The sequence below is a fragment of the Nicrophorus vespilloides genome, unplaced genomic scaffold, assembly GCF_001412225.1.
Source record: "Nicrophorus vespilloides isolate i.1.1-1 unplaced genomic scaffold, Nicve_v1.0, whole genome shotgun sequence".
Taxonomy (NCBI): domain Eukaryota; kingdom Metazoa; phylum Arthropoda; class Insecta; order Coleoptera; family Silphidae; genus Nicrophorus; species Nicrophorus vespilloides.
The window spans coordinates 195741-222759 of record NW_017099656.1 but is presented as its reverse complement, the minus strand read 5'-3'; the positions used below and the strand labels follow the sequence as shown (position 1 = coordinate 222759).

The following is a 27019-nucleotide window of genomic DNA, read 5'->3' as shown; positions in this document are numbered from 1 at the left end:
GTGAATTTAATATATAAAGAATATAATCTACATCAGGGTCCTTCAATCAACGGAGACTTTGGGTTCCGAGAAATTTCTGAAGGTTTCCACGAGACATTATCACTGAATTATAAAATGAAAAATGATTCCTTCAGAAATACCACAAATCAAATAGGTTCCTAAGGTAATGAAAGGTTGAAGAACACTATATTTCACCCGGTGCATCCACCTTTTTCAGTCTTTTTGGAAATTATTGTAGTGAATAACATATTAATAGAAAAATATCTAAAAAAACAAATATTTTACCTACAAAACTAGTCGTTGTATTAAATATTAATGTATATTGAAGACATATTTCTAGAATCTAAATAATTTAGGTATAGCTCTTACCTTATATCAAATGAAAACCATGATATGATCCTGATACCAGGATTCTCAAGTATTTATCGCAGCAAAAGTTTGAAAATAAGTATTGTCCTTTTACACTTCAAAACACTATAAGTTCACGAATATTACAATTAAAAAATAACACTGAAACCGAATTTGTTATAAATAATAACAAATGTCAAAAACTGATTGGAAACAAAAAAAAACAGTATAGGTTTCTTGATTATAAGAAATTAATGACAGATTAATTATAATTAATATATTATTATTACAAAAATCGTAATTGATAATTTTAAATAAATTCGTTTGAAAAGTGGTCAATCTTAAAATTTCAGATTTACATGCAAAGGGTATTGAAAAAAAAAGAAGCGATGCGAAACGTTCATGTAATAACGTACACATTTATTTTTATATTATCTGTATCACAAAGTAGATAAAGTGTGAACATGTGCTTATTATGGATATCCTATCAGAAAACAAAATTTATTAAAAACATTGTATTACGAGTCACACCAAGTGTTATCCGAGATTATGTATCCCTTCATGAATTTCTAACAATAAATACTAATATGTTCAATGACCATTTTTTCTTACATTTTGTTATGTTGCATGAATTATTAAGAACAAACAAATAAAAAATACTAAGATGATCAAATTGGCACGGCAAAAAACCGGTACAAGAAAAATAAAACGAATCGTATCAATAATACTAACAAACACTAGAATTTCTCATCTGAATAAAAACCAACAACTCATGTTCTCTCCTTTTGATTTGTAAATATATATTGCATCATAATTAAAAAGTGAATAGTAATAAACTCCACGTTATCCCAAACAACAACAGTACGCGTATTATTAATTAAATAAAATGTAATAAAAAAATTAAATAGAGGAAAAAAAACGAAGCTAAATAGGAATCTTTAAGCAGTCAAAAAATAGTTATATCTAAGCGAATCAATTTTAAAAATAATAATACTCTTTTTGTTCTTAAATTGCATTTGAAAATTGTTGTGGTAGTTTAAAGGCGTTCCACGTAGTTTGCTGGGAATAAACCGTAAACACCATCCGGGCTCAGACCTTGCCACCATCCCTCGTCGACCAACTCGATGTGCGTGATCAGATCACCAGGATCAAACGAAATCTCAGTATCATCCGCTACAAAATGTTATAATTTCATTTAATATATGCTTATAAAGATGGGATATAACTGTTATTACCAGCTTGATAGTCGTATAATGCCCTCGCTTGAATTCCTGAATCACACAAATCTCCATACAAAACTTCATCGACGAATTGTTGTTCAGTGATCTGTTGCACGGTCTCGATCTTCGGTTCCTGTTGCTTGTTTATGACGTTCTTAGCGTTCTCCTGTTCCACTGGGCTTGTGATCGAGTTCTTTTTGTCTAAATCTTTAGGGGAGCGTTTTATTGTTGCAAATTGGTCAGAGTCATCGTCGCTTTGCTCCTCGATCTGTTTGTTCTCCTGAATCACTTCTGGTGGCGTCCTAATTAGAAATAGTAAATTAGTCATTTATAAGATATTTATTTTGGTGATCAACTTACGTAACCACTTCTTGTTTGGCCTCTTCTTCCATTTTCTGTTGTTGAGCTTTGAGTATGGAAGCCCGGACCGGCTTCTCCGGCGTAGTCTTCTTTATTTGTCCGGCCGACGTGTTCTTTTCGAAAATCGACCGAGCGTCAATGGTGCGTTGAGCAATTAGATTTTGAGCTTCCTGGTTGCGCTGCTGCCTTAAAACATCGCTCTGATTCACTTTCGTTTCATTCAAATCCATAATGTACTGTTCCATCTCCTGTTGCGCCTTATTATCCTGGGCCACCTTCTCCGCCTGTTTGATCAAGTCGATGCTAGAATTCCTCCTCTCGGTCTTCTCATCTCGCACTTTCGCCTCCAAAGCTTCACGCTTTTTGGCCTCCTCTTCCAGCTTATGCTTCTCGGTATCGCGTCTGCTGCGCTCATCCTCCACACGCTTCTTCTCCTCTATTTCTTCCTTCATCCAAAATTGATCCCTTTCCGTTGCATTAATCTCCTGGATAGGGTTCACGCGCTTGTAATTCGATCCTATTGGTCCCGTGGGGCCTGTATTATCGCCTCTGGGCGCCTTAAAGCTGTACACCGAGCCGGCCTTGGCCACCTTATCAATAATCAGCTGAGGATCAACCTCATCCTCATTCCTGGCATTTATTGTCACATTTGCACCTGAAAAGAATTTCTCCACATCTCTCAGGTGATTGGCACACATGCCCTTGCGGACTGTATTGGCACCCTCTCCTTGCCAATTGATCAGAACACACTTTGGCAGTGAGGTTTTAGGGTCATTCACTTTGGCAAATGCGTACATGATTTTCCCACTGTTGAAGTCCTCGACCAGCTCCTCCAGGCCCCCGGAGCCAGTGCTCACCACCTTCAGATCATTTGATTGCTTGTCATAGCCGAACAAAGCCCTGCAATGTTAACATAACATAACAACCAGTTTCCTTAACATAACCTATACATGCTCAACGCTTATTTTGAATCATACACTCACCAATCTGTGTCGGTTTTCTCGTTGAGGACATCCTTGTAAGCCTCCTGCAGCTCACTCTTATATTTCTCTAAATTAATTGCCATCTCTGAAGCATTTAATCGACGATGTTCGGCTCTGCAATATTCGCCCACTTGCTGTATCCAAATTCACATACGCAACGCAGCAGCAATGGACTTCCAGCAGTCAGCTTGATTTGAATTTCAAAATTAATCATCAAACACAAAGCGAATTTACTTATCTTATCACAATATACAATAATATTTACAGACACTATTCACAATTATCAATAAACAACTACGTAAATCGATCTTTCCATATAAGAATATTGTAAAAAAAGCGTTATATGACTAATTTATTAAATGATGAGTAATCAACAAATGTTAATTGTTAAGCACATAAAACTGCACCTTAATAACAAATTTTAATCATTTAATTAAATTGAATACGTCAATAAGCAATTTCTCAATTTACCTAATTTCAAAATCAATTTTCAATGGAATTCAGATTGCACAAAACTATTCCAAATACACCACCAATACTAGATTATCTTCTCCTGCAGACGATTGAAATAAATGCTAAACTCTTGAATGTTTGGAGATGAATGGAACGAAGGTGCTGTGGGAAAATTGCACGGCGATGCGCTTTCATAATTTATAGTACCGCTAATTAAAATTATTCCATTTTGCGTTAATGGATTCACGGTGGAAAAAGTAATGGACTTACGGCAATTACTGCCTTCATCTATATATATATATAACAAATACATCTTTTTTTTAGTTGCACGATGTAATTAGGTGTTAAAAGAAAACGAGTCATCTTCGTTCCAATCAAGTTTGTGAATTATGTGTAAACTAATTTGTGAAAAAAATATATTTAAAAATAACTAGACTAATACGTTCGTTTCTATTCGTTCAACAAAAGAAAAAACTAATAAGAATCTTGATTGGAATGTAAATAATAAATGATTCAATTAAAACACGCGTAGAAATAAATAGAAAAAAAAATGTTCTATCAGCTATCAATAATTGAAGTCTATTCATAACTGTACTGATTTATTAAAAGTAAAAATATATTGATGAGAGTTCATTCATTAATAAATTAACTAAAATCATTATAAAAGGAATACTCAATATTATGGTTAAGAAGGTTACATAAAGAAATCTAAATATTAAATTCAGTTTCTTAACGATTTTAACCCGTTTCAAAATTTCGGGATTTTTTCGTATAGTGAAATACTCGTATAATGAAACATATTCAAAAATTCTCAAAATATGTGTACACAAGTTTTAATACTGAAGTAGCAGGTGCGCAATCCGGGACTTATCTTCTCATCGTCACTCGTTATGCGAAACGTCGCTCGTTAAACAAGTCATTTTTCTTACAATTCATTTTGCTCGTTAAGCGAATTACTCGTTAAGCGAGGTTCCACTGTACAATTAAAATAAATTATTAAATATAGTCCAAAAGTACTGAAAGCCAGAAGAATTTCTAAACGTTTACGATTATTCAGTAGTTTAGATCATTCACTTTTAAGCTATATATTTATTTAAATTAAATTTTGTGTTTCGAATTTATAACATATAATTCTATAACTGATGAAAAAAAAATCCGCTACGTAAAGATCTACAAAACACTTGTTTGTAAAGTAACGTTGTCATGGTAACATCAGTAACATCCACATGTTAGTTGTGTAAGAAATGCATCTGAATATTAACATGTAATAACATAATCACCCTTTAGTGTATTTCCTTTCCACATTTCTAGATTTTTGTTTCGTAATATAACAAATTCATTTAGTTCGAAAGACCATGTTCCATTTTTAATATACCCTTAATTGCATCTAACCTTAGACTTATTTATACTTTGCTTCCTCTTTTTAGGTCACCATTTAAGATTTAATCTAAATTTATTTGCTATTAAGTGTTTCACGCGATAAACACCATAGCAAAATGAAATAAATGGAGAGCAAGGAACAAAACGGAATAGATTTCGAAAGGTAATTGCAAATTTATGTAATGCAAAGGAGGAAATTTGTCTGTGTGTGTGTATTGCAGGATGTATTCTCTTTGCGAATTAAACTAACAAGGACACGGCCGGCTTTCTTCTTCTGTAGTATGCAAACATATTATAAATGTTGAACTTTTTATGTTTTGTTTCGTTTATTTAGCAATTTGCAAAAAAAAATGTGAACGCAATTACATAATTTGTTTATGTAACCTTTTTCTTTTACGAAGAATGCAATTCGTGTTTTTGAATATTCATTATAGAATCAATTTTCAATTGGATACTCGAATAGTAATATCTAATTCTATTATTAGATTGTTAGCACGAATACGACTTTTCTCCAATCATCATTACGAGCTGTAATTAAAATTTATTAAATTATATTTGTTTAATGAAATTGGAAGAAATTTCATTACGATTAGTTCAACGGAAATGTTTATTATTATTTTTATTCGGGAAAACCAAAACCGAACAATGTTACGTTGATAAGATTAGAAAATGTTATAGGATAACAGAATGTAATAGTAGATATTCTATATAATATTTACATTTATTGAAAATTAAAAATTCTTATCATCTACTACTATAGCATTCCTTCAACGTTATTCATTTAAAAGCGAGATTAAATATCGATATTTATTATTATCATTATTTTAATTCTAACAAGTAAGTTATTTAAATATGCTTAGTCAAAAAAAGTTTTGGTTTCTTAAATTTTACTTAATAATTGCTTCAACTAATACAGAAGTAATTCTATTTTTTATTTAGAAAAATTAAAAAAAATATTATATAAAATATAACTATTTTTAAGTATTTATCATTGATATATATATGCATAATTTCAAGATAATAATCGTAATTTACTTCTTTCATTTTAGAACAATTATAATTTTAAAAGTGTATTATAAAAAGCGAGTAGTAACGTTAAATACTTGCATGCACGAAGGCAATTACAAAACTGTTTGTATTATTTTTTTTTATAAAAGTAGAAGACATTTGATGGAAGGACATAAAGAAATATGAAGCAAAGAACACATATTTAGGAAGCAAGCAGATATTTATTGGTCATTATAAACTGAAACGATCTCAACACAGGCATAAGAAATGAGGACAAACATCGATTCCTAGTTAAAGCATAAAATTATAAGAAATTAGTTTACTTCTTACTAGTGATAGCATTCGAAGTATTTCAGTATTAAGTATTGTTTAACGTGGAATTCTAATAGTCATAGTTATCATTTCGACAAAAAAAAGGCAAATGAAAATTATAAAGAAATAAGAGGGAAAGATCTTAAGTAAATAGTCATTCACAAAAGTTTTTAGTAATTTCATTTCATTATTTCACATGACTATTGCAACAAATGTGACTATTATTATCAGGGTCGAATCGTTCATTTTGGGGTCGCTGGTCTAACACTGTTTAATGACCCTCGACTACCACTGTTTGAGGGTCCTCGACTAACATGCTTTGGGGCCCACGACTAACATTCTTTGGATACCCTCGAACCTTTTAATTTATTAAGACCATAATCTTGCCTGAATCTTGTTTTCTAACTGAAGATGAACAAGTTTTCAATTATAACAAATTCCAAATGATAGTATTCAAATTAAAGACTAATAAATTTAATCTGGAAAAGTCAATTATTTGTGATATAAAATGTAAATCGATCTTATTTTATATGAATGAAAGTATGAAAAAGTCGAATAGAGATATTATTGTACATGGCATCTTTGCAAACAATATCAACGTTGTTATGTTGTTTGTGCAACATGTTTGCGTTACATAAACATCATAACAAACCTTCATTGTGCGAAGGAGAAGCATTATACAAATCTAATTAAATGGGAAATGAAAAAAGTTCAGCATTGGGTTTTGATTGAAAAATAAACAATAAAGCGGCGTGAATGTACACTGAATGCGTGTTGTTTCGCTGTTCGCAGTTCTGCGAATTCGATAACGTTTAGCAACTTTTGCGGTGTACCAAAAAGGGGGTTGAAAAACAAACCGTACTCGAGGTATGGTGGATGTAAACAAAAACCGGTGGGAATCGGAAGGAAGGAAAGAAGGAGAAACCGGAAGCTCGGAGTTGCTGCGCGCGTACTAGAAACGCGCGCAGTTTTGTGTTTAGTTTCCACAGCGATACACAACAGAATTGTTTATTGGCATTCGCGGTGCGAACAAGCATCGAAAAGCAAGTGCACCAGAAATGCAAGTGATCTACTTAAGATGCCAAAGGATGATGGCCCAAAACTGAAAGATGTTCGTTCCATTGACTGAACGTGAAAGACAGCAGTTCTTCGCGCAAAACAGCAATTCGTTTATACCGGGGTAAGTCGATTCAAACATTGCTTCCGACACACTTCCAGCATTTACAAAGAAATCAAATATTGGGAAGAATAAAAACAGCTTAGTAATCCGGCTCATCAAAGCAAGAAATTATTGCGATTCGCAATTTAATTGATAATAATTGCAATAGTAATTTAAACTTTAATTGAAAAAAAAAACTATAATTCCTATATTTACTTTCGACGTATCTTTGATGGTTAGATGTATATCTAAGTGGTGTTTTGGAATAGGTCTAAAATTAGCTTTCGATTACACTTTTAAGGTCGGCAATTAGGAAAAACGAAAAGGACGGCTCTCGTGCTATCGCCGATATGAGAACATATTGATTCCAAATGCATTTAAAATTAATTGGCAGTAACAAAATTGAAATTGTGTACTTTTGTATATTTTGCCACTCAAGTCTAAAACAATTTCGAAGATGAGAACATACCATGAATAAAAGATGCTTATATGGAATTAAATGTCGCGGTCCTTGGGGTGAAATCGTGTAAGACAGGCGAGCAATTTTCTTCAATAAAATATAACATTACCTGAAAGAATACAATCGAAATCAATCTGAAGCATTCAACCCACACACAAATAGTTAAATAATTTCATTCAACAAAATTGTTATTACTTCCTCAAACCACAACACAAATAGTCTTCAATCTAGTTCAAATTACAATACCAAAAAAAAGTACAACAATATTTACCATCATATATCAAAATCTAATTAGATTAAATCTTGTCATATGAAAATTTCAAGATTGTAATTTAAAATACATTTAATAAATCTATTATTTTATCAAGCTACATTAGTCTAGTTCAAATTACATTACAAATAAATATTTACAAATGATATTTTAGTCAAGGTTGCGGTTCACATAAACTATTTCTACATGATTCTTAACAGAAAGAAAGAAATTATTTAAATTTACCACTAAATACGTTATTGCAAATTCATTAATAATTGAATTTCTGTATGCAAATTTAAGTGCGATAACAATTATTCATAAGTTTAGAATTCAACAACAAATACGTTTTTGCGTGTAATTCCAACCGTGTTAGCACTCCAATTTGCCATACACCTGTTAATTTTTGTCGAACGTATTTTTCACCGGTAATAATTGTATTTGCAAACAAACAATTAATACGTTAAAAGAAACTTGGCGTGTTTCGTTTACTTTATTTCCACGCCGCGTCGAAATCTTAGATGAAATCATTATCAAAGTAATAATTCAAACTGAACGGAAATTATGTTTTTATTACTTCACTGAAAAACAAAAATAATGGTACTGTTTTGTTATTGTTTTCAAGGTTTTTTATTTGCAGATATGAAATTATGATGTAATTGTTTATTGTTTTGAATATGTAGTTATTTTTGTAGAAACATTTTGATTTGATTTCTTCGGTAAATGATGGCAAATTCAAATTGAAGATTAAGAAGTGATTAAGAACAAATTAATTTTAGTTAATGTTACTAGAAAAAAATAACAGTAATGCAATTTTGTCAAGGTTATTGCATACATGATACGATTTAGAACGAATAATTATTCTCGTGTTTTATTTACTTGGCTGAAATAACTGAAAATATGTTAAACTTAGTTACAGTATGTTTATTTATTTCATCTATGATTCAATTTCTATCTTCAAAATTATGTAATTCATTCTAATTTTTCTTATTTGACTTATAAAGATAATCACAATCATTTCAATTCTAATTTCGAATTTAAATTTACAATTTTCAATAAGTGTAACAGTCTTAACAGATGATTAAGAAAAAGTTTGTAACAACAGTTAACCACTTTCGTTTTGTTCTTTATATTTCTTTATATAAATCAATTAATTTCTAATTAATTAAAGGATTCCATATGATACACAAACCAAAGATAAAACAAACTATAACATCCTCGCTTTTAGTGATTCGACTATTAAACACTTGTACAAAAAGTACTTGAATACAAATCTTAAAATGAATGAGCTAAACTGACAATTTCCTAAATATAACATCTAAATTGTAACAATTCCATGATATTCCATGTAAATACAACAAATTGCGAACTAGGTCATGTAATAACATATAAACTAAACAAACAAGTATTCTAAACACTTCCATAAAAATATGTATGTGGTGCATTTGTTGCTGTAATCTGATTATAGCACGCCAACAAAACAGGGTCCGATCAAATATTATTGCGCGACTTCTAACATTTCTCGTCGAACCAATGTCACGGAAAGATGGCTTAAAGTCGAAGGCGTTTAAACTCTGTAAACGAATTTAGAGCAATCTTTCATTTAGGCTAATACAGCATAATTTCCAATACACTGAGACAATTACTCGATTAAATCTACACATGCTGACATTACAGAACACAGTTTTAGCTACTTGATTGTTTAATAATATAGACGAACTCGATTATGATTTATATAATATATGACATAAGTTAAGCGAAATGATAGAGACAATATTGGACATCATTCCGAAAATCGTATTTTAAAATACGAAATGTTGTTGTGTCCAACCATTATTATTATAATTGTTATTATTAATATAGTGTATTAACGAACTAGATACATCTGCGAATAAAAGTCCTTTTAATAATTATTACACTTACAATCATCTTTTTCATATAAACAAATGCTTAGGATTTTGTCCCAGTCTTACAATAAACAAACCATCAAAGCCGAATTCCGTGGGAACGTTTAATCATCAATATAAACAAACCCTACACACCCTGTATTAATAACAATTAACTTTGTAAGTTGAATAAGTATTTAGAATTAGTCTAAGTAAAACCTTTAAAGATGAGCATAGTCTTATAAGAATTTTAATATGCTGAGCAAAGTCTCATATGAATCTTAAATCGACCAATTAACGAATAAACGACAATGTAACTAAGAAAATTGAATTATTTTCTATCAATATCGTATTTTAGATTAACTTGCTTTAAATGTTATGAAAATTAGTTAATATCTTTATTAGGTAATTTTTATGAACAATTGTTTATAACTAAAAACAAATTCCTATTCGAAATAATGAATTCTCATAGAAAGTTGAATCAATGAATAATATGAAATACTATTGATTATGAAATATTTTATATGAAGCAATGCAAATAATTGTATGCCAAATGCAAAAGTCATATTTATGCTAGTAACATATGTTATTCCAACAATAGTGAACATTTTCACGATTATGTAATATTGATGAAGTTTTGTGATACAAGTCAATTTCTGTTTGATAAACATTACTAGATATATATATGCATGACGCACCTTTATTGTTATAGAAGCATTAGCAAAAAGTAATTGTAACATATTGTTCTATTTTCTTAAGAATTTAAACATTCCACAATCATTTAATTCAAAAGCAAATAAGTAGTAAATGTATAAGAACTTCGTGGTTTTTCAGAAAGTATATGGAATTTGACGTGGTTATACTAACAGAGGTGTTAAAACTGAATATACTTTACAATATGTGACTGAGATAGTTATTCCAATAAACAATTTATTTTGTAAATGGAAGTACTGTATGGATTTTTTTGCGAAACTAGCAAATTTCAGTTTGATAAACATTGTTAAAACCTTTATACACATGACGCACCTTTGTTGTTACAGAAACGTTAGCGAAAAGCATTATACAATCAAAACTAATTGTAAAATGATGAGGTAACCCATACAAATATTTACGCTTAAAATGAAATTTGTTATTCTCCGTTCCTAATGTTTTCAACATAGTACTATCATTGAATTTAATGTGAAAGCATATACTTTTTAGCGGTAAGTGGATAACGGCTTTGTGGTTCTTCAGACAATGGTATTAAGAATTGTTATATTAATAAATCCGTTAGTTAAGATCAAAATTTCCTTTCCAAAGTATTCTTGCGTGAACTACGTATTAAAGTTGATAATTTATTTAAACATATAATTGGGACGCTCATTCTACGTGAATGCAAATTGAATCGGTGTGCTTTCGATGCTACTGCTGTCCTGCATAACATTCGAAATGGTTCGTTCTTGGGCAAGAAGTTGCGATCGGTCGTTGTTTCGAGGCACGCTTGAATTAGCCGCAAAGTTTTACGCAACGATGGTCTTACTTACTCCAGAAACACGAACGGAGAACAGTTATTCCAATTGGAAAATGATTTATTACAAGCGAATAAAAAATAGAAGAAAGAAAGATTTTCATCTCGTTGATGATGGTCGAGAAAGTGCGACCGCTTTCGATTCGGTTTTTCGCAATTAATCGCGCGCGCCCCCTCCGAGATAAGGCTTTAAAATTAGATTCGAATTGTGGGCGCTAGATAAAGTTCGTGCCAGGCGCTAAAACAAAACGCAAATTTAGAATTTACACGGTGATCGATTTCGTTTTGTGTTTAGGTATACGGGACATTGCCCGACGCTTCGGTTCCAGTATGGGACCTCTTACGGCGCGAAAACCAAAGAAATCCTGCAAGTGAGGAGTTGATGGTAGCCCAAAAAAAACTTTCAACTTGTTTCATACTAAGTCGTTTTAGGAGATGAAGAATCATCAGCATGAGAACGGTGGCCCATGTTTCGGGAGCACGGTCTTCGAGCCGACTATTAGGAAGGAAAGAGCTCAAATGGAAAATCTCAGTCCTCCGTATAAGACCAAACCGTACAGATACATCATTGGATATACAGGTAAAGAAACATAAAATAGAGATTCTTCACTTTCAGATCTATTCAATATACTTAACATTACTTCTTCAGTGATAACTTCAAAATAAAATTGTTAAGCATTTCAGCAATCTTTCATATTCCGCTCAAATACAGAAAATGTAGGTTCTGTTTTTGAAATTCATGGAACCGTTTTATATAAGTCTTTCGAATTCATTCTTCATTGCATTGATTATTTTCATATCCCTATATTTTGTTGATGTTTTCAGGGTTCATACCTACATTGAGTTTTCGTTATGGTGAATCGTATGGAAAAGCAGCAGACGAGAGTATGAACGAGTTCGAGAAGAAGCAAACAAAGTATCGCGATGAGCATCACGACTTCGATAGGATGCGAGCGCAGAGCGCCCCGAAATTAACATCAATTCGCCACAAAGATGAGGTCGACAGGATATTAAAGCACAGCCAAGAGAACAAAAAGTTTATAGGTGAAATAATAGACCATTAAAATATCTCAATCTAAAACCTCATTAATTTTTGTTTGTTTCTTCCTCAGATAGGAAAGTTTCACCGGAGTTCCCACCGATCGCCGGATACACAGGCTACATACCAAAAGTCAAAGGGAACGAGGAATCATTGTCGCAAAGATACAACACGGTTGTGAAACGAGGACTGACCCTTCTCAAACAAGAGAGGGACGGTCGTCAGTACATCAACAAGGCCAAGAATAAAGTCCGCGACATAGTGGACAACTACAAATAAAGCGAATCCAATTATTATTTACATAAAAATAATACGTTTGAGGATTTGCATAAAAATAAGGCACCGTACAAAGAGATGTCGACGTTTCCCCAGTGGAAATATCCGAAAACTCTCGTTACCAAGCAACTTTAATTTTTATTCCACTCCACTATTTATTGAATAAAGTGACACTTCCATATTTTTTTTTATCTACTATCGTCTTCTTATTAACAAACCATGAGTCCATGTCCGAGGTGCTCGAAACCAAAGCAATCGAGATTCGCGAAATCCTTTAAACCACTCAAGAAATCCAAAGCGATCTTCAGTCAACTTCTGCAGAAATTCGTACCGAAATCGATCATGATGTTCGTGTCCAGATATCTTGCGGATGACATATGCATTCAGAGGCGTAGCTCGACTAGCCAATGGCAAAACCAAACGCAGATCTATCGCCTTTTAATGGAAAATCCAAAGTCACTCAAGCCGTTCGCAGCGCCTAAAACGCTAAACTAATCAGATATTCCATTTAGATTGCGCTCCACGCAAAGCGGGATCAATTGGAACAATTTTATTTATGGCTCGGAGGAGAAATTGACTGCACGTTACTACGCCTCGCTCTTGTGGAACTGGAAGCTGCATTCACAAGCCAGAAGATACAACGTTCCTTCCAACTCGATACAGTTATCATCAAATTAACATCTCGTATATTACAGAAAATCAATGAGCACATTCAAAAATCACTGCATTTGACCGTAATGCATATGGAACCCAAAGATCTACAAGTCATTCAGATGGTTATTCACGTAAATTCGCCACTATCAAACTACTCGAAGACTCAAAATAATTTTCCATGTTTAAGCGTTACTATTCGGATACTTTCCAACGCATAGAAAGCCTTAAAACTCCTGAAAACATCAAAGCTTATCTGCAAGAGAAAATCCGTAATGAAGAGCAATCTCTTGCCGCTCTGGTTGAGGTTATCCACAATTGGTTCCTATCGATGGTACAAATGACAAATTTACAATTACATAAAAAATGAAATTACTTTGCTATGGCGTATCATTTGCACTGCATAACTAAAGTATTCTATTTTTCAGCCAATATTATTGGAGCTATCCAAATGTGCTGGTTGGGATTACTTGATGTTCAGAGAAGCGTGCTTGCTGAACGTGGACACTTTGTACTCGATCTTGTTAAATCTGATGTACGGAAACACGCAAAAAGGATCAGAACAAATGCGACTCTCGTTTTAAATTTCATTTAATACATTTTTTAAATGCCATGGAAATACAAAAATAACAACAATTTAAATAGAAAAATACATAAAAAACTTAAATTTAATGAAAGAGTTCTTAATTAACAATATCTGAAACAAACAAGTAATAATCAAATTAAAATATTTAAAATCATTAATTAGAAAAACTAATAATAATCTATTAATTGATAAACTAGCAATGTGTTACTTTTACAATAAAAAGTTGTTAAATTATTTAAATTTCTCAATTGATGATTATTATTGGTTGAATATGTTTGCATAAGCATACACGACCAGTCTAAATTTCCGAAAAGGCCGCACCTGGTTTGCATCAATATTTATTAATATAGGCTCACGCAATACTCAATTTCAGTATAAATCTATTTGGTAGAAGATAAATACGATCCCACGAGTCGTAAGCCAAAATTGATAAAACATTTATAAAAAAAAACATACTACAAACCTTATTCAATGTGATGTCCTGATACGCCTCTCAGTTTCCAATTCGCAAGCTCTTCTCCAGGAAGGTTCATCGAGCGCCTCTTTTCCTTGTGACAAGCAAATCAACCTGGCCAAAACTAAAAGACTGTGCAGATTTTCGATGGTTGCATTTGCGATTTGTCTCATATTTACAAATTCCGTTTGAATTGACTGCAAATAAAACAAAAACATTATTAAAGGTATGCTTGAATGTAATGATGAGAACAAACCTCTTGAATATCTTGACATAATTCGTATTTGTTGCGTCTCGCAACGTCTAAGTACATCCTGAATTCTTTGAGATGAGTATTCAGGTACACTTTCGCTGCATCTACAATTTCCCCAAATGTTTGGACGCATTCATTTACAGGTTTCAGAGGGACGTGGAAATCACTCTATGCAAAAAAAATAATATCAGTATTACTTCGAACAACGGCAATCGTTAAGGTAAATTTACTTATACTTGTTATTTCAATTAGAAACAATAGTTAAATACTTACTGGCAACATAGACTTTCCCTCTGATATAATCAGAAACGCAATATTACATTCATAATCCATCTTGTAGTATCCAAAATCGTATTCCATCGTTTGACTCTTAATGGCGTTTGCTATTGTATTCACAGCCCTCACTCCAGCTTCATTTAATTTCCCAGTAGATAGTTTGGTCTCATCAAGCACCAAATGTGTATTCGCACTTAATTGTAAAATGCCACTGGTTAATCTGTTGCTATCATAATCTTTCCTAAAAATAACCAACAAACATGATTTTAATTAGTAAAGTGAAACTACTGTATTTCACAATTCTTACTTTGGAATAAATGTAAGATCATTCATATTTTCCAAAGTCATGGATAAATAATAGCTTTTCGGGACTATTTCTGCAATGATTTTATAAATTTCCTCTCCGAAATTCACCGTTTCTACCGGAATATTAGAAAGATTTAAGCAAAATTTACCCAATGGCAGAAAATCCTGCCTACTGTATACTTCAGAAATTAAATTGTAAATGAGATACTCTGCAGCAAAAGAATCTCCTAATAACAATTGAGTCAGTACTGTTAACATTTCGTTGAAAACAACACCCATTGGTTTGCTTAAAACGCAGTTGCCCATGTAATTATGTTTTGTGAAAGACTTGAAGTGAACACAATGTATTCTAGGTATCAGAGATGTTGGTGGATTATGCGTCTGCGTTTCGACATCGTCCTCTGAATCCGTGATAATAGGATCAACACACAGAAAACCCACAACTTCAATCAAGTCATTCAACTTAATTGTATCAGATTTATCATAGATTTTAATGTGGCATGCCTTTCCAGAGCTATTTGGAAGAGGAAAATTCAATAGATGTTCTTGAGAAACACTCGAGTTTGGCGCTGGAGCGGGTTTACTCGAACACTGTTTTTTAGTTGGTGAATTAACTACTTCAAGTTCTTTTTCATCCTCATCCAAGGTTCTCTTGGAATTGCAAGATACAGATTGCATGGCACTTTGAAAATCCATTTTATTATTAATGCTTTCCATCTAATAAATCAATTACTTTAATTTTAATACTAAATATATAAACCAAAATATATACCTCTATTGCCCATTCATTTAAGCCTGGAGCACTGATCATAACAAATGTCTGCCTCTCACTGGTAACATTACTTGGGCTATCATGATCCATTATTTCGTTTTCCTAAAATTTTAAGATTAAGAATAGAACTATTTTAAGGCAATTGTTGGGAAATCACCTTGCATGGGATGGACTCAATATATTTACCATTGATAACATTTAACTCTGCTGAGTTTTTATTTACAACCATGCACTTTTCCAAATAATATTCAGGGTTGTACATGTCTTGGATCATTCCTCTGAATCTGACCAATTTGCCACTTTGCAAACGCTGTGCATCATTGCAATTCAGGAGAGGAACCTTTTCCCAATTGCTATTCAATAATTCCAAGCAATCAGGCTCATTCTCCAGCCAGAAATTTCTATTTAAACTCGTTATATCCATATTAATCTAAAAGTTTAATATTACGTAAATACAGTTCAAAAAAATACTAACTTCTAATTACTTATAATATCTAAAAAAATGTGCAGGAAGTGATCAGCAACAACACAGTACTTAAGGTTAAATAACTTTGCCGCCACTTTAACAAAATTACCACCTCCTTCGTATCATGCAAAGAATTGTTGCCAATAGGGAGGATACTAAAAACCCTAAATATAATAAATAGGGAGCAGCTGAAAAATATAACCTAAAATAACCGATAATAAAATTTGATTAAAATGTTTCTAACAAACATTTTACTGAAAAAAGTCAAAAGCAAGTAAGTTAAATATTTAAGAAATGTATTTCAATGTCCTTTTAACATTGTGTTTCAGGCATATAATGGTACAAATGGAAAGTTTAGTCAGTGGACATAAATTCAATAAAATTAGGGAAAGATTAGCAGACAAATTGGAATTAGTTCGTTTCGATCCCTTCAGTAAGTTTAATCAAGTTTATAAACTAATTAGAAAACAATCTAATTGATTTTAATTGCAGTTCAACAAGATTCTGTGTACAGAGAGAAGAAGAGAGTTCGTAGTATGAAGTTTTAGGTTTATAATTTATGTAGTAGTATGTGTATAAATATAATATCATTATAGGTGATATATAAATTGTATTATTAATTAAATATAAATGTACATATTGTATTTCTTAAAAGATGGTGGGTTGCCTACAATCTTGTTTAAAGGGTTGTATAAGTGAGGATTTCGAAATCGATTTTGACGTTTTCGTAAAAAAATATGTCCATGCTACCAACCAAATAAAAACGCAGTTATAGACATAGAAATGGCGGCCAGTTAACTAAAAAATAAACATAGCCATTAAAATGAATTATAGATTTATAAAGAGGCTGCAACAATTGAAAACAATACTCGGTAATGCAATTGGATCATTCGTCGTTGATTAGATTCTGGCCTGTGTTAATGTGAGAGCTTCAGACCATAAGCAGACCTCCATTTCAACCCCCCCTTCTGTGCAATTTTCCCCCCAATACTTTAAACAGTGCAGTGTAATTAATTATTTAAATGCCTGACTTGAACCAGATTTATTTACTTTTATTTCTATACAAGATAATTGATACGTGATTCCATCCTTGTGTTAAATTAAAGTGTTTTATTTTCTTCTTTCACGACTGATTCTACATATTTTCTGGTATGTTGACAATATTCTTGTTAAATATAAGTACAATTGAAAGGTGAACGTTTGTTTGGTGTCACGGACAATCTGTGTAATAATATCTTGCAGCTAAATCGGGGTGACCTAGGCCTAAGTGGGCCTAAGTCTGTTCGTCCGTCTGTTTACCTTGATTAGACTGTACTAAACATAATATTGGCATACCTGATTTAACCTTATCATACTATGAAATACGGCTCATGTTTATGAAAAATGGTTCTTGGATTGTCCTCAGAAGCAGCACCGTCATTGCAACCTGACACAAGTTTAAAAGATAAAACATGGTGCTGCTACTGAAATAAATCAATAGTTCGAGTATTAACGAGACAAAACGATGTGTTCTAATAGTATAATATTATGTTTATAGCAATATATGTTACTTTACTGATGTTATTTCTACATACCAGAACTTTTATTAAAACCACAACTATACATGAGATTTATGTCTTGTAATCATAGATTTCATTATTATTTTTTCCTAATGCTACTACATGCACACTATACGTGAAAATACATCAACTATTATTGTTTATTATAGAGATGAATCTGAAGCAATTGCACATTATGTCAGTTAAGAAACATAATAAAAATTAAAGACAGTGATATCATCTGTACAATCAACGTATATAGTTTAACAAACGCACATAGTGTGGATGCAAAATAAGTGTAAAGCAATGTCGAACAACTATACCAGCAAACCTCCTTTTGTATTGAATTTAATGAGGAAGATGCATCAATTTAACAAATCAAGAAATACATTGCATTTGTTTCATAGCAAGTCCTTGACGCACTTCAGCACCGTTACATTAAATCTTATTAAGTAAATAAATACAATCATAAATGTTTCCGTTCCCATTGAGTTTATAATATAAATAAACAAACAATAACTTGATATGGACTTAGATCTTCCTGAATCGACAAATATTATTTTCTTTAAGAGTCAAATCAACGGCTGAATCATAACAATATGAAGGGGCAAGTGTAACTGTTAAGGAGATTGCATATTATTCACTTAATGTTCATACAATTCGTATGCAAAATTGACCTTATCAATTTGCTTTTTGTGCACTGTAAATATTAGTAAAGCTTATTTGTAAATTTATTACCCTATGTAAACGTTCTAAATAAACACTACAAGCATATTCGATATTTTTTTCATTTATGTTTACAAACATTCCCATATCGATTGAGACTTGATATTCTTAGCCACACAAAACTTTAGTGCGGCATTTATTTAAATAATGTTGAGAATGTTCATTAGTAGAAAATCAGTCGACAACATTAGTGATTCCTGATTTAGATTTTATGTTGGTGCAACTCTTTAGTTAAAGTCCAGGTGCGTCACGTACTTCTTTATTGATTTCCTCTCGTTGCATTTTACTACCGTCCAACGCGATTGGACAATCGTAAAATCCATTTCATCACATTATTTTAGCGTATTTATAAAAAATCAATAATGTAGGATATATTTTATCAAAGGTACACCGTGGATTATCTCGTAGTTATGTCGTTGTGGAGTCTTAGAGGGGTTTATGAATATTAAATGCAATATTTTAAATTAGTTTTATTATACACATCATAGTTTTTATTGAGAAGTCCACTATTCAATTGTTGATCTCATGGATTATTAACTAAGTTACATTCTCTTCTTAAGTTAATAATTACGAAGCAAGGGTTCTTCCCTGGACTATCTAAGAAAGACACACTTCAACCCTCCAAGACTATCTTCTTTGTTGGACCCTCTAACTAAGACTAAATTATATAATACAAAAGTGTCGTCTTATATGTAAGATGACGTACCAAATACAAAATATTATTCTAATAGTAGGGGTTTATTTGCCATTTGGGGTGTACGATAAAGGCGCCGGCGGATGTACGTCATAGGCGCTACAGTCGGTAATGTCTAAAGCAGTAGTTTCTAAACTTGATGTTACTACGCATCCTTTAAATATATTTAATCACTTAGCGCCTACGCTCATCCCCTTCATTTCATAAAATAGATAAAACTTTAGCGGTCATTTGTAAAACGCTGGTCTAAAGAGTGAGAAATCTTACAATTGTTTGGGGAGGTTAATTGTGGGTGGCATAATTTTTATAGTTAAATGCCCGACTTCTAACAAACCTCCGTTTTAAGAAAGTTGCATAAATGAGTTGTAAAAACTAACAAAGTATTGTGGTGTCACAGGGATGGAATTCTGGACACAGTGGAATATTGTCTGGTGTTGTCGATGTGGAGTGTAGGAATTAAATAATTCAATTGGTTTTATACAAGTTTATTATAATAATTGGTACTCCTTTTGGGGTCCTTTTCAAGACTATGCAGATACTTTGAAAGGTTGACTAAGACTATGCTCATCTTAGGTTTTTATGAGACTATGCTCGTCATATTAAGGTTTTACTGAGGCTATGCTTGTCCTCAAAGATTCTGCTGAGGCTCTATCAGTCTTTGAAGGTTTTACTGAGACTAATTCTAAATAGTTATTCTATTTACAAAGATAATTCTTATTAATACGGGGTAGGAGTTGTGATTGGGAGTAGGGTTTGTATATATCGATGATTAAGCGTTCTCACGGGATTCGGCCTTGGTGGTTTATTTATTATAAGACCGGGAAAAAATCCTATGCATTTGTTTATATGAAATATATGATTGATTACGATTGTACGTGTAATGATTATTATGTGTTTATAATAAGGACTTGAATTCGGAGTAAGGACTTGTTTATATTAAAGTGTATCGAACCGGGATCACGATGGACGTTCTATTATGCTGATGTATATGTTTATATAATAATGCGACTAAGAGACGCCGTGGATGTCTCTAGTTCGTCAATACACTATATTAATAATAACAATTATAATAAAAATGGTTGGACACAACAGTATGAGAAACCCAAGAGTTTCTCCAAAAGGGTTTTATTGTCCTATCCAGATTGTTGCAAGTGCCGATAGGCTTGTTTGATGTTCGTAGGAGCTTTCTATAAGACTGTACTTATTAATACATAGCACACATAGTACTTATTAATATATCGATAATTAATAACAAAGTGGACACAACAAAGCATCGAATGACATTAATTTAAATATTAGTTTAACTGGAATAGTGAACTTAATTCATGTTAATATTGTTTAATATTTAATAGCGTAATTATCGTTTTCTGCGAACTAGTTACTATTCACTGTCAAGTATTCCTGTAAACACTAGAGAGGTTCCTCGTCGGAATCAGCATTTGAACTTTAAGTGATTGAAATAAGCACATGAACGTAACGTCGGTCAGTATTTCCATTGCTCAATTGGCACAGCGACGATGTTTAATCGATAAAACGGTGAGGTTTTCCTGATAAAAACATCCCTCATTTGCGGGTCGACGGGAAAACAACATGTTTTCCATTCCAATCCAGACAGTTTCATCAACATCGTTGATATTTTTATATTTATCTTTTATTATCTCCCTTATTGTTGTCATTAACATATTGGATTTCCTATTTGTTTTTGGTTTTTACTGTCTTTACTGAAAGATGAAAACTTGATATTGTTCATTTATTTATTATTTTCTGCACAGATTCATTACTTTTGTTAATGGCTTCTTCATTCAATAAGTATTACTAATAGATATATATCTGTATCACATATAACCAATCATTTGCTTCTTCCTAATCGAATGTAGTGGCACTAAGTATTTTTCAGGAAAGAAATTGAATAATCCGCACACGCCGCGGACTATTATTAAGAAATTATTTAAGGATGTTGCTCTTTTCAATTTATATTTGAAATTATATTATATATATTTAAATTATTTTAGATATGAAAATCGGAATTTCGCAAACCGAAACTAACTAACATTTATGTATAAAAAATAATGATGTGTATTATTTTTGAGAATTAAAATTTGATTTGTTTGGAAATTGTTAAACCGAACTATAGTAAATCCGCACTGATTGAAGCTGCACTAATCGGGGTATTGCCTATATAAGAGTAATTATTAAAAATAATATAATACATAACTGGTTTCTACCGAAATCAATGACCGAAATGCATTGATGTATGCCAGTAAGGATTATGTTACAATTTTATTTTTTTTTTCTAAAGAAAAATAATTTCACGTTTCGTTTCGTGGCCGGTAATCACAGCGTTATAAAAACTGCTGGTATATATAAACAGAACGACATAAATAAGGTATACAATGGAATGGTTTTCAACAGCAACGTTTGTTTAGTCTTTGTTATCACATAAATGCACGTCTGAAACTACACACTCTTATTCGTCATCGACTCGAGGCCGAGATTTACATAGAAATATTCTTAATAAGCACCTTGCAAAACGAACATTTCGCTTAACGTGTAAAATAAATTGTGAGAAAAATGACTCACAAAATGGAAGGCATTATCGTATATAACATTACTTTATATGGAGGAAATTGTTTCACTATACGAGTAAAAATCCAGAAATTTTGGAACGGATTATGCTCGTTAAGCAAGGTTCCACAGTATTTTATTATAAAGAAAGAAAAAAAAATCATGTAAAAACTTCCAATCTATTAAACTGTAGCAGATTTTATATACGAGTTTATAAATAAATTGATTAAAGTATTTAATTCTTCTTAGATTACAGTAATTGAAACCATTTCTTATCTTACCATATTTGGTTTATAAACTGTTGATGTGATCCAGTGACTTAAGCTATATGAAAATAACAAAAGATAAAATAATTAACAGATATGTTTTGAAATTTATTGGTTCTTTATCTTCATAGTAAAGCAATAAATAGGTCATAATTTTATATTAAATATTTATTCTAATAAATGCTAAGATTTCTGTTTTTTTTATTTGGTCTGACTTTCGAACTCGCCGCCTTTGTATCAGATTTCTGTCGTAGTAGCAAATTTTATAAAAATGTCTTAATTATTTTAGAAATATATCCTTAATCCCACAATTGGATTGTTTTAAAATTGTTGGTTTATTTTTATTCAATCTTGCTGAAATATTATCGGATTCAATTTCTTATGTAGTACTTTTATGACAAAATATGGTTGGCTGTGTTTTTTATGTAATACAGTAGAACCTGTTTTTGTGTGGTCCTTTTTTGTGCGATTTTTTTATGCGGTATATGAATTCCAACCAGCTCAAACGATTCTGTTAGTCGATTTTGAACCAATTCATCACAAGAAGATGCGCGTTTTGGATTAACACGAGTAGCAATGAAATATGTATGTGCATTTTGAAACTTTCTCCATGTGTACAATGAGAAATTAAATGTTTTTAAAATGTTTCGATTTGTAATTTAATTATTCTCATCCATTTCGTAAATATTTGACGTATTTTCTAAGTTCGATTTTTTTATGCGATTTCTGTAATGTATTATACAAATTTATTTGTTATATGTAATAATTTATGAAATCTTCGAATATTTTTTTGTGTGGTTTCTTTTATGCGGTCCCTATCTACTGCACAAAAATAGGTTTTTGAATGATTGAATGTAAAATATTTTATTTAATTATATTATAAATGTAGATGTATGTAATTAAATATGTTAGATATTACTTACATTCAACAGTAAGGTCTAATATGAAACGATGTAAATTGCATTTGCAAACTTCATAGAGCCACATTGAAGTAATAAATTTATAACGCAGAAGATGGTGACTTTACAAAAAAAGAAAGCCGATCAGCCACATCTGGAAATACAAAGATTATTTTCTTGAAAATGTTGCTTCTTTCTAAGAGACAGTCTCTTTATTTCTTAATAGTTTATCTAGCAGTTACTTTATTAATTAGCGTCTATTTATTCTAGTTGTTCATCATTTATTTTATATGATATTCTTTAATAGTTTTAATTCATTTTTTGATCAATTGTTTCTCAAAATTCAGTCCATCATACACCAATGATACTCAAATCGTTTAGATATTAAAAGTTTTCAATTATTTTGATTTTTTTAAAGCCTTTAAGTCGCAGTATAGAATGCAAGATGCAACGTATAAATCGTGTGGATATGAGTCACTAAAGCCATCTAACGAAAAATGCTCAGAACTTTTTACTTCACCTAATATTATATTAGGGTTTAGATTGAAAGTATCATATTTATAAACTTCTTGTATCAGTGTCCATACTTTTATCTATTATTTATATATTAACCTTATATTCTTGTTTAAAAGCAATTAAAAGGAATATATATAAAATACGGTTAAGAAGTTATCTTAGTTCGATTTTTACGAAGTTGTTTGTATAAATAACCAACAATTGAATATAGATCATTTCTCTTTATACAATAAAAAAATAAGTACAGCAGCTTTAAATAATTGCTTAAAATAATGGTTTAGCGTTTAATAGCATACATTACATAATAACATACACAGTAATATAATTACATGCTTGACGGACAGAAAACAGAATGGACAGGAAACTATTGGACATGAACAGTAAATGTCTATAGTTATTGTAAATGATAAAAATAAAAGTTTAAATTATTGACATATTTATCATAAAATTAATATTATTAGTATTTTAACTAAACATCTTTATTCGTCCATGTGCCTTTCTCCAATTTTACCATTTGCTACTTTTTGTTATATATATATATGTAATCATAATTATCTTATATATGCTCGAAGATTTACAAATCTTGTTTGCAACGAAAACAAAGAAAATGAAGATTTTAACATTGGAAACATTATTAATTTTTAAAGATCCTGGAAGAAGAGTTATTATTAAGCGATCAGTGTAAAATGCAATAACTCCTTATAGGAAATTGTTAAATGAACGAGAAAAAAGCACAAACAATCAACTTTATACTGATATTTTAATCTGTGATTTCAATTTCTTTGTAAGTTGTCTATTTATTTAATGAAACTTGTTCACATCTGAAAACGAAGTTTCCTTTAGCAAAGTAATTTCGTGGAACAAATTAATCGATGTATGGCTGTATATTAATAAAAAGAAATTCCTTGTAAAACTTGGTAATTGCAGAACACGGTTTCGCTCCAACAATATTAGTGAAATGTACCAGAACCTTTCTCAACGCTATGAATATTGACATAACAGCGAAGACACAAACTTTGGGAAAGTCCTGTGTTATACTCTCAATGGGACTAATGTAATCTTTAACACACATTTTTATTTTGAACATACAATTCTCCATTGAATCTTTATACCATACGGTTACGCACTTTACGAGAATTTCTAGTAACAAATCTTGTGCGTTATACGAAAATTCGGTTCATCAAATAAATATAATGATGAGAACAGAAATAGGTGGGGTCCTGCAATTGTGAACGAGCTACTTCTGATAATGTAAATATTCTTTTTATATAGATTATAATAAATGTTGGTGTATAAATGAAGGTAGAAAGGAGGAAGTAAGGAAGAATTATTTTTAAATATGTCATGTCTGTGTATTTATAGAGGTCGACATCAGTTGGAAGGAACGCAACGCCCAACTGCATTTCTACTGTATCGATTTTTTATATAAAGCCTGTTGCATCCAGGGAAATCACCAGGGAGATTTATAGTCATCAGTGCACTTGGAATCGCTAAAGCAAATCAGTCGCCTTCTCATTACTACCATTTTGCTTGTTTGTGTATATTATCAGTTTGATAATTTTTCATTTGCAAAACGCATTGAAAGCAGCAATTATTCAATGTGTTTGGACCGTTTCGTTTGTAAACGATAAGGACTCGACGGCTGCAAGGAATTGTTTGCAGTGTGTAAATTGCGGTACTAAATCGGTTAATTGTAATTAAGATATGAACTCTTGTGATTAGTCAACTCTTTTTCCACGCATAATCCAGTTAAGCGGGAATCATCCGAACTGAACGTACGAATCTTTCGGATACGCACGGTATCATTAAATAGGATGCCATTTTTTACGAGATGCATAATAAGTTAATCAACTCTGATTGGTCGCAGTTGCAACCCCAGAAGAGCAGTCGTTCGGCTGTTTATATTATGTTGACGTGTCCGGTTTCGTCGCGGGTCCAGCAAAATTTCTTATAAGTCATAAACTATAGTACACTCCTCGTTTATTACTTTAGAAACCCATAAAACCAACAGCTAAAGAAACGGACCACCGCTGAGAAGACGTTGCCAAATCGTCCAATCAAGGTAACGCCCCTGACTTAACTTGATTCGTTAAGCCAGGAGCCAATAGAGTGCAGCGATCTTGATAAAATATTGTTCCTGTATATTTCTGCATAATTCTGCTGTCTTCCGTTTGTGAGCTATAGTTTTGCTTGTTGCGTGCTGATTATTGCAGATCGAATTATAGCTTAGTATTTAACGATTAATCAACAATTCGTGAAGTGATGGTGAGTTAAAACAAATTGCGTCCAATCTATTAGTTTTGATATACATCAAATTCACAGTTATAGACGAACTCGCCATATTTTTAAAACAATTTAATGTTACTCAGTGATTAATTAAAAGTGATTTTGAGTAAAAACAAACTTCGTCCAATCGATTATTTTTTTATTTACAACGAAAATTGCTGTAAAAACAATTTCATGTTACTCAGTGGTTAATTAAGAGTGATTTTGAGTTAAAACAAATTGCGTCCAATCGATTATTTTCTAAAAATACATCGAATTACTTTCAATTTAAAAAAATCGCGATTTTTTAAACAATTTTATGTTACTTAGTGATAAACTGCAAGTGATATTGAGTTAAAACAAATTGCGTCCAATTGATTATATTCGATATAGATTGAGTACTTATTGATCTTTAAGACAAATTCGTGATTCTTTCCTCATGTTACTCAATGTCGAACTATAAGTGATTTTGACAAATTGCGATTATATTTTATTTATATCGAATTAACAATTAAAGACAAATTCGCAATCTCTTTAAAACAATTTTTATGTTACTCAGTGACGAACTACAAGTGTTTTAACGTTATAAAAATTAATAGATTATTCTCCATACTCATCGAATTAATAATTTCTGTTTATCAATTAATGACTAACGCGCGATTTTTTATTAAACTGTTTCATGTTACTTAGTGACGAACTATAAGTGATTTAACTTTATAAAAAATCGCGCTAAAACGATTATTTTTTCAAAAAGAATTTATGTGAATATGATCTTTGTATTTGTTATAAGTTCTAATAACTTTAACATGTAAAAACTTGACATAAAATAATGAACATATAATTAAAAAGTGCGCGATTAAAACTATATTTGATAAACTTTCTAATTGGAAGTGCTGCAAACGCTCATCAAACCATTATTTCGTATTTAAATAATTGGTAAGAATTTCCATAATTTATTATAACGTTTCAATATTATTATATAAAGATACTTGTTTTCAACAATTATACCTCGCATAGTGGCGCTTTGATCACTGCAGATTCACGGTTTGATAATTTCGAAACAAACTCAGTTTTAATTAATCAAAATAAAAAAAAGCACAAAATGATTTGTTTTCTTATTCGTGAATGATAATTTCTTTTACTGA

General features: G+C 31.5%; 5 protein-coding genes across 6 annotated transcripts; 3 read left to right on the top strand and 2 right to left on the bottom strand.

Moving 5' to 3' along the window:
• Nucleotides 1-745: 745 nt before the first annotated feature.
• Nucleotides 746-3455, bottom strand: LOC108565042 (drebrin-like protein). 2 transcript variants are annotated; one of them, XM_017924294.1, is made up of 5 exons: nt 3383-3455; nt 2912-3098; nt 1929-2828; nt 1584-1870; nt 746-1521 (listed from the first exon to the last, which is right to left on the bottom strand). In XM_017924294.1, exons 2-5 carry the CDS (start codon nt 2992-2994, stop codon nt 1385-1387), a joined length of 1407 nt encoding a protein of 468 aa, XP_017779783.1. In that variant the 5' UTR covers nt 2995-3098; nt 3383-3455; the 3' UTR covers nt 746-1384. The 2 variants fall into 2 exon arrangements, with proteins under 2 accessions (XP_017779783.1, XP_017779782.1); XM_017924293.1 differs by lacking the exon at nt 3383-3455 and having other exon boundaries at nt 2912-3214.
• Nucleotides 3456-7029: 3574 nt separating this feature from the next.
• LOC108565043 (protein FAM166B-like) lies at nt 7030-12832 on the top strand. Its single transcript, XM_017924296.1, has 5 exons — nt 7030-7244; nt 11622-11697; nt 11759-11906; nt 12152-12370; nt 12439-12832. The coding sequence occupies exons 1-5, from the start codon at nt 7174-7176 to the stop codon at nt 12642-12644; spliced, it is 720 nt and encodes a 239-aa protein (XP_017779785.1). The 5' UTR covers nt 7030-7173; the 3' UTR covers nt 12645-12832.
• A 382-nt stretch (nt 12833-13214) lies between these two features.
• Nucleotides 13215-13899, top strand: LOC108565044. Its single transcript, XM_017924297.1, has 3 exons — nt 13215-13426; nt 13483-13626; nt 13721-13899. The coding sequence occupies exons 1-3, from the start codon at nt 13379-13381 to the stop codon at nt 13874-13876; spliced, it is 348 nt and encodes a 115-aa protein (XP_017779786.1). The 5' UTR covers nt 13215-13378; the 3' UTR covers nt 13877-13899.
• Nucleotides 13900-13954: 55 nt separating this feature from the next.
• LOC108565041 (mini-chromosome maintenance complex-binding protein) lies at nt 13955-16498 on the bottom strand. Its single transcript, XM_017924292.1, has 8 exons — nt 16425-16498; nt 16097-16369; nt 15940-16041; nt 15169-15884; nt 14859-15102; nt 14589-14753; nt 14342-14529; nt 13955-13989 (listed from the first exon to the last, which is right to left on the bottom strand). Exons 2-7 carry the CDS (start codon nt 16361-16363, stop codon nt 14347-14349), a joined length of 1677 nt encoding a protein of 558 aa, XP_017779781.1. The 5' UTR covers nt 16364-16369; nt 16425-16498; the 3' UTR covers nt 13955-13989; nt 14342-14346.
• A 73-nt stretch (nt 16499-16571) lies between these two features.
• LOC108565045 (39S ribosomal protein L33, mitochondrial) lies at nt 16572-17014 on the top strand. The gene is made up of 3 exons (XM_017924298.1): nt 16572-16679; nt 16735-16838; nt 16898-17014. The coding sequence occupies exons 1-3, from the start codon at nt 16639-16641 to the stop codon at nt 16951-16953; spliced, it is 201 nt and encodes a 66-aa protein (XP_017779787.1). The 5' UTR covers nt 16572-16638; the 3' UTR covers nt 16954-17014.
• The last annotated feature ends 10005 nt before the right edge of the window (nt 17015-27019 follow it).

Bases quoted from the DNA above. Each gene is read 5' to 3' on its own strand.
- LOC108565042 (XM_017924294.1), bottom strand. From the start codon at position 2,994: ATGGCAATTAATTTAGAGAAATATAAGAGTGAGCTGCAGGAGGCTTAC. The intron at 2,829-2,911 runs GTGAGTGTATGA...TTAACATTGCAG, and splicing joins GAGAAAACCGACACAGATTG to GGCTTTGTTCGGCTATGACA. The intron at 1,522-1,583 runs GTAATAACAGTT...AACATTTTGTAG, and splicing joins ATTATACGACTATCAAGCTG to CGGATGATACTGAGATTTCG.
- LOC108565043 (XM_017924296.1), top strand. From the start codon at position 7,174: ATGTTCGTTCCATTGACTGAACGTGAAAGACAGCAGTTCTTCGCGCAA. The intron at 11,698-11,758 runs GTGAGGAGTTGA...AAGTCGTTTTAG, and splicing joins AAACCAAAGAAATCCTGCAA to GAGATGAAGAATCATCAGCA. The intron at 12,371-12,438 runs GTGAAATAATAG...TTTCTTCCTCAG, and splicing joins AGAGAACAAAAAGTTTATAG to ATAGGAAAGTTTCACCGGAG.
- LOC108565044 (XM_017924297.1), top strand. From the start codon at position 13,379: ATGCATATGGAACCCAAAGATCTACAAGTCATTCAGATGGTTATTCAC. The intron at 13,427-13,482 runs GTAAATTCGCCA...TCCATGTTTAAG, and splicing joins TCATTCAGATGGTTATTCAC to CGTTACTATTCGGATACTTT. The intron at 13,627-13,720 runs GTACAAATGACA...TCTATTTTTCAG, and splicing joins ACAATTGGTTCCTATCGATG to CCAATATTATTGGAGCTATC.
- LOC108565041 (XM_017924292.1), bottom strand. From the start codon at position 16,363: ATGGATATAACGAGTTTAAATAGAAATTTCTGGCTGGAGAATGAGCCT. The intron at 15,103-15,168 runs GTAAGAATTGTG...GGTTATTTTTAG, and splicing joins GATCTTACATTTATTCCAAA to GAAAGATTATGATAGCAACA. The intron at 14,754-14,858 runs GTAAGTATTTAA...TTTTTTGCATAG, and splicing joins AGGGAAAGTCTATGTTGCCA to AGTGATTTCCACGTCCCTCT.
- LOC108565045 (XM_017924298.1), top strand. From the start codon at position 16,639: ATGTTTCTAACAAACATTTTACTGAAAAAAGTCAAAAGCAA. The intron at 16,680-16,734 runs GTAAGTTAAATA...ATTGTGTTTCAG, and splicing joins CTGAAAAAAGTCAAAAGCAA to GCATATAATGGTACAAATGG. The intron at 16,839-16,897 runs GTAAGTTTAATC...TTTTAATTGCAG, and splicing joins AGTTCGTTTCGATCCCTTCA to TTCAACAAGATTCTGTGTAC.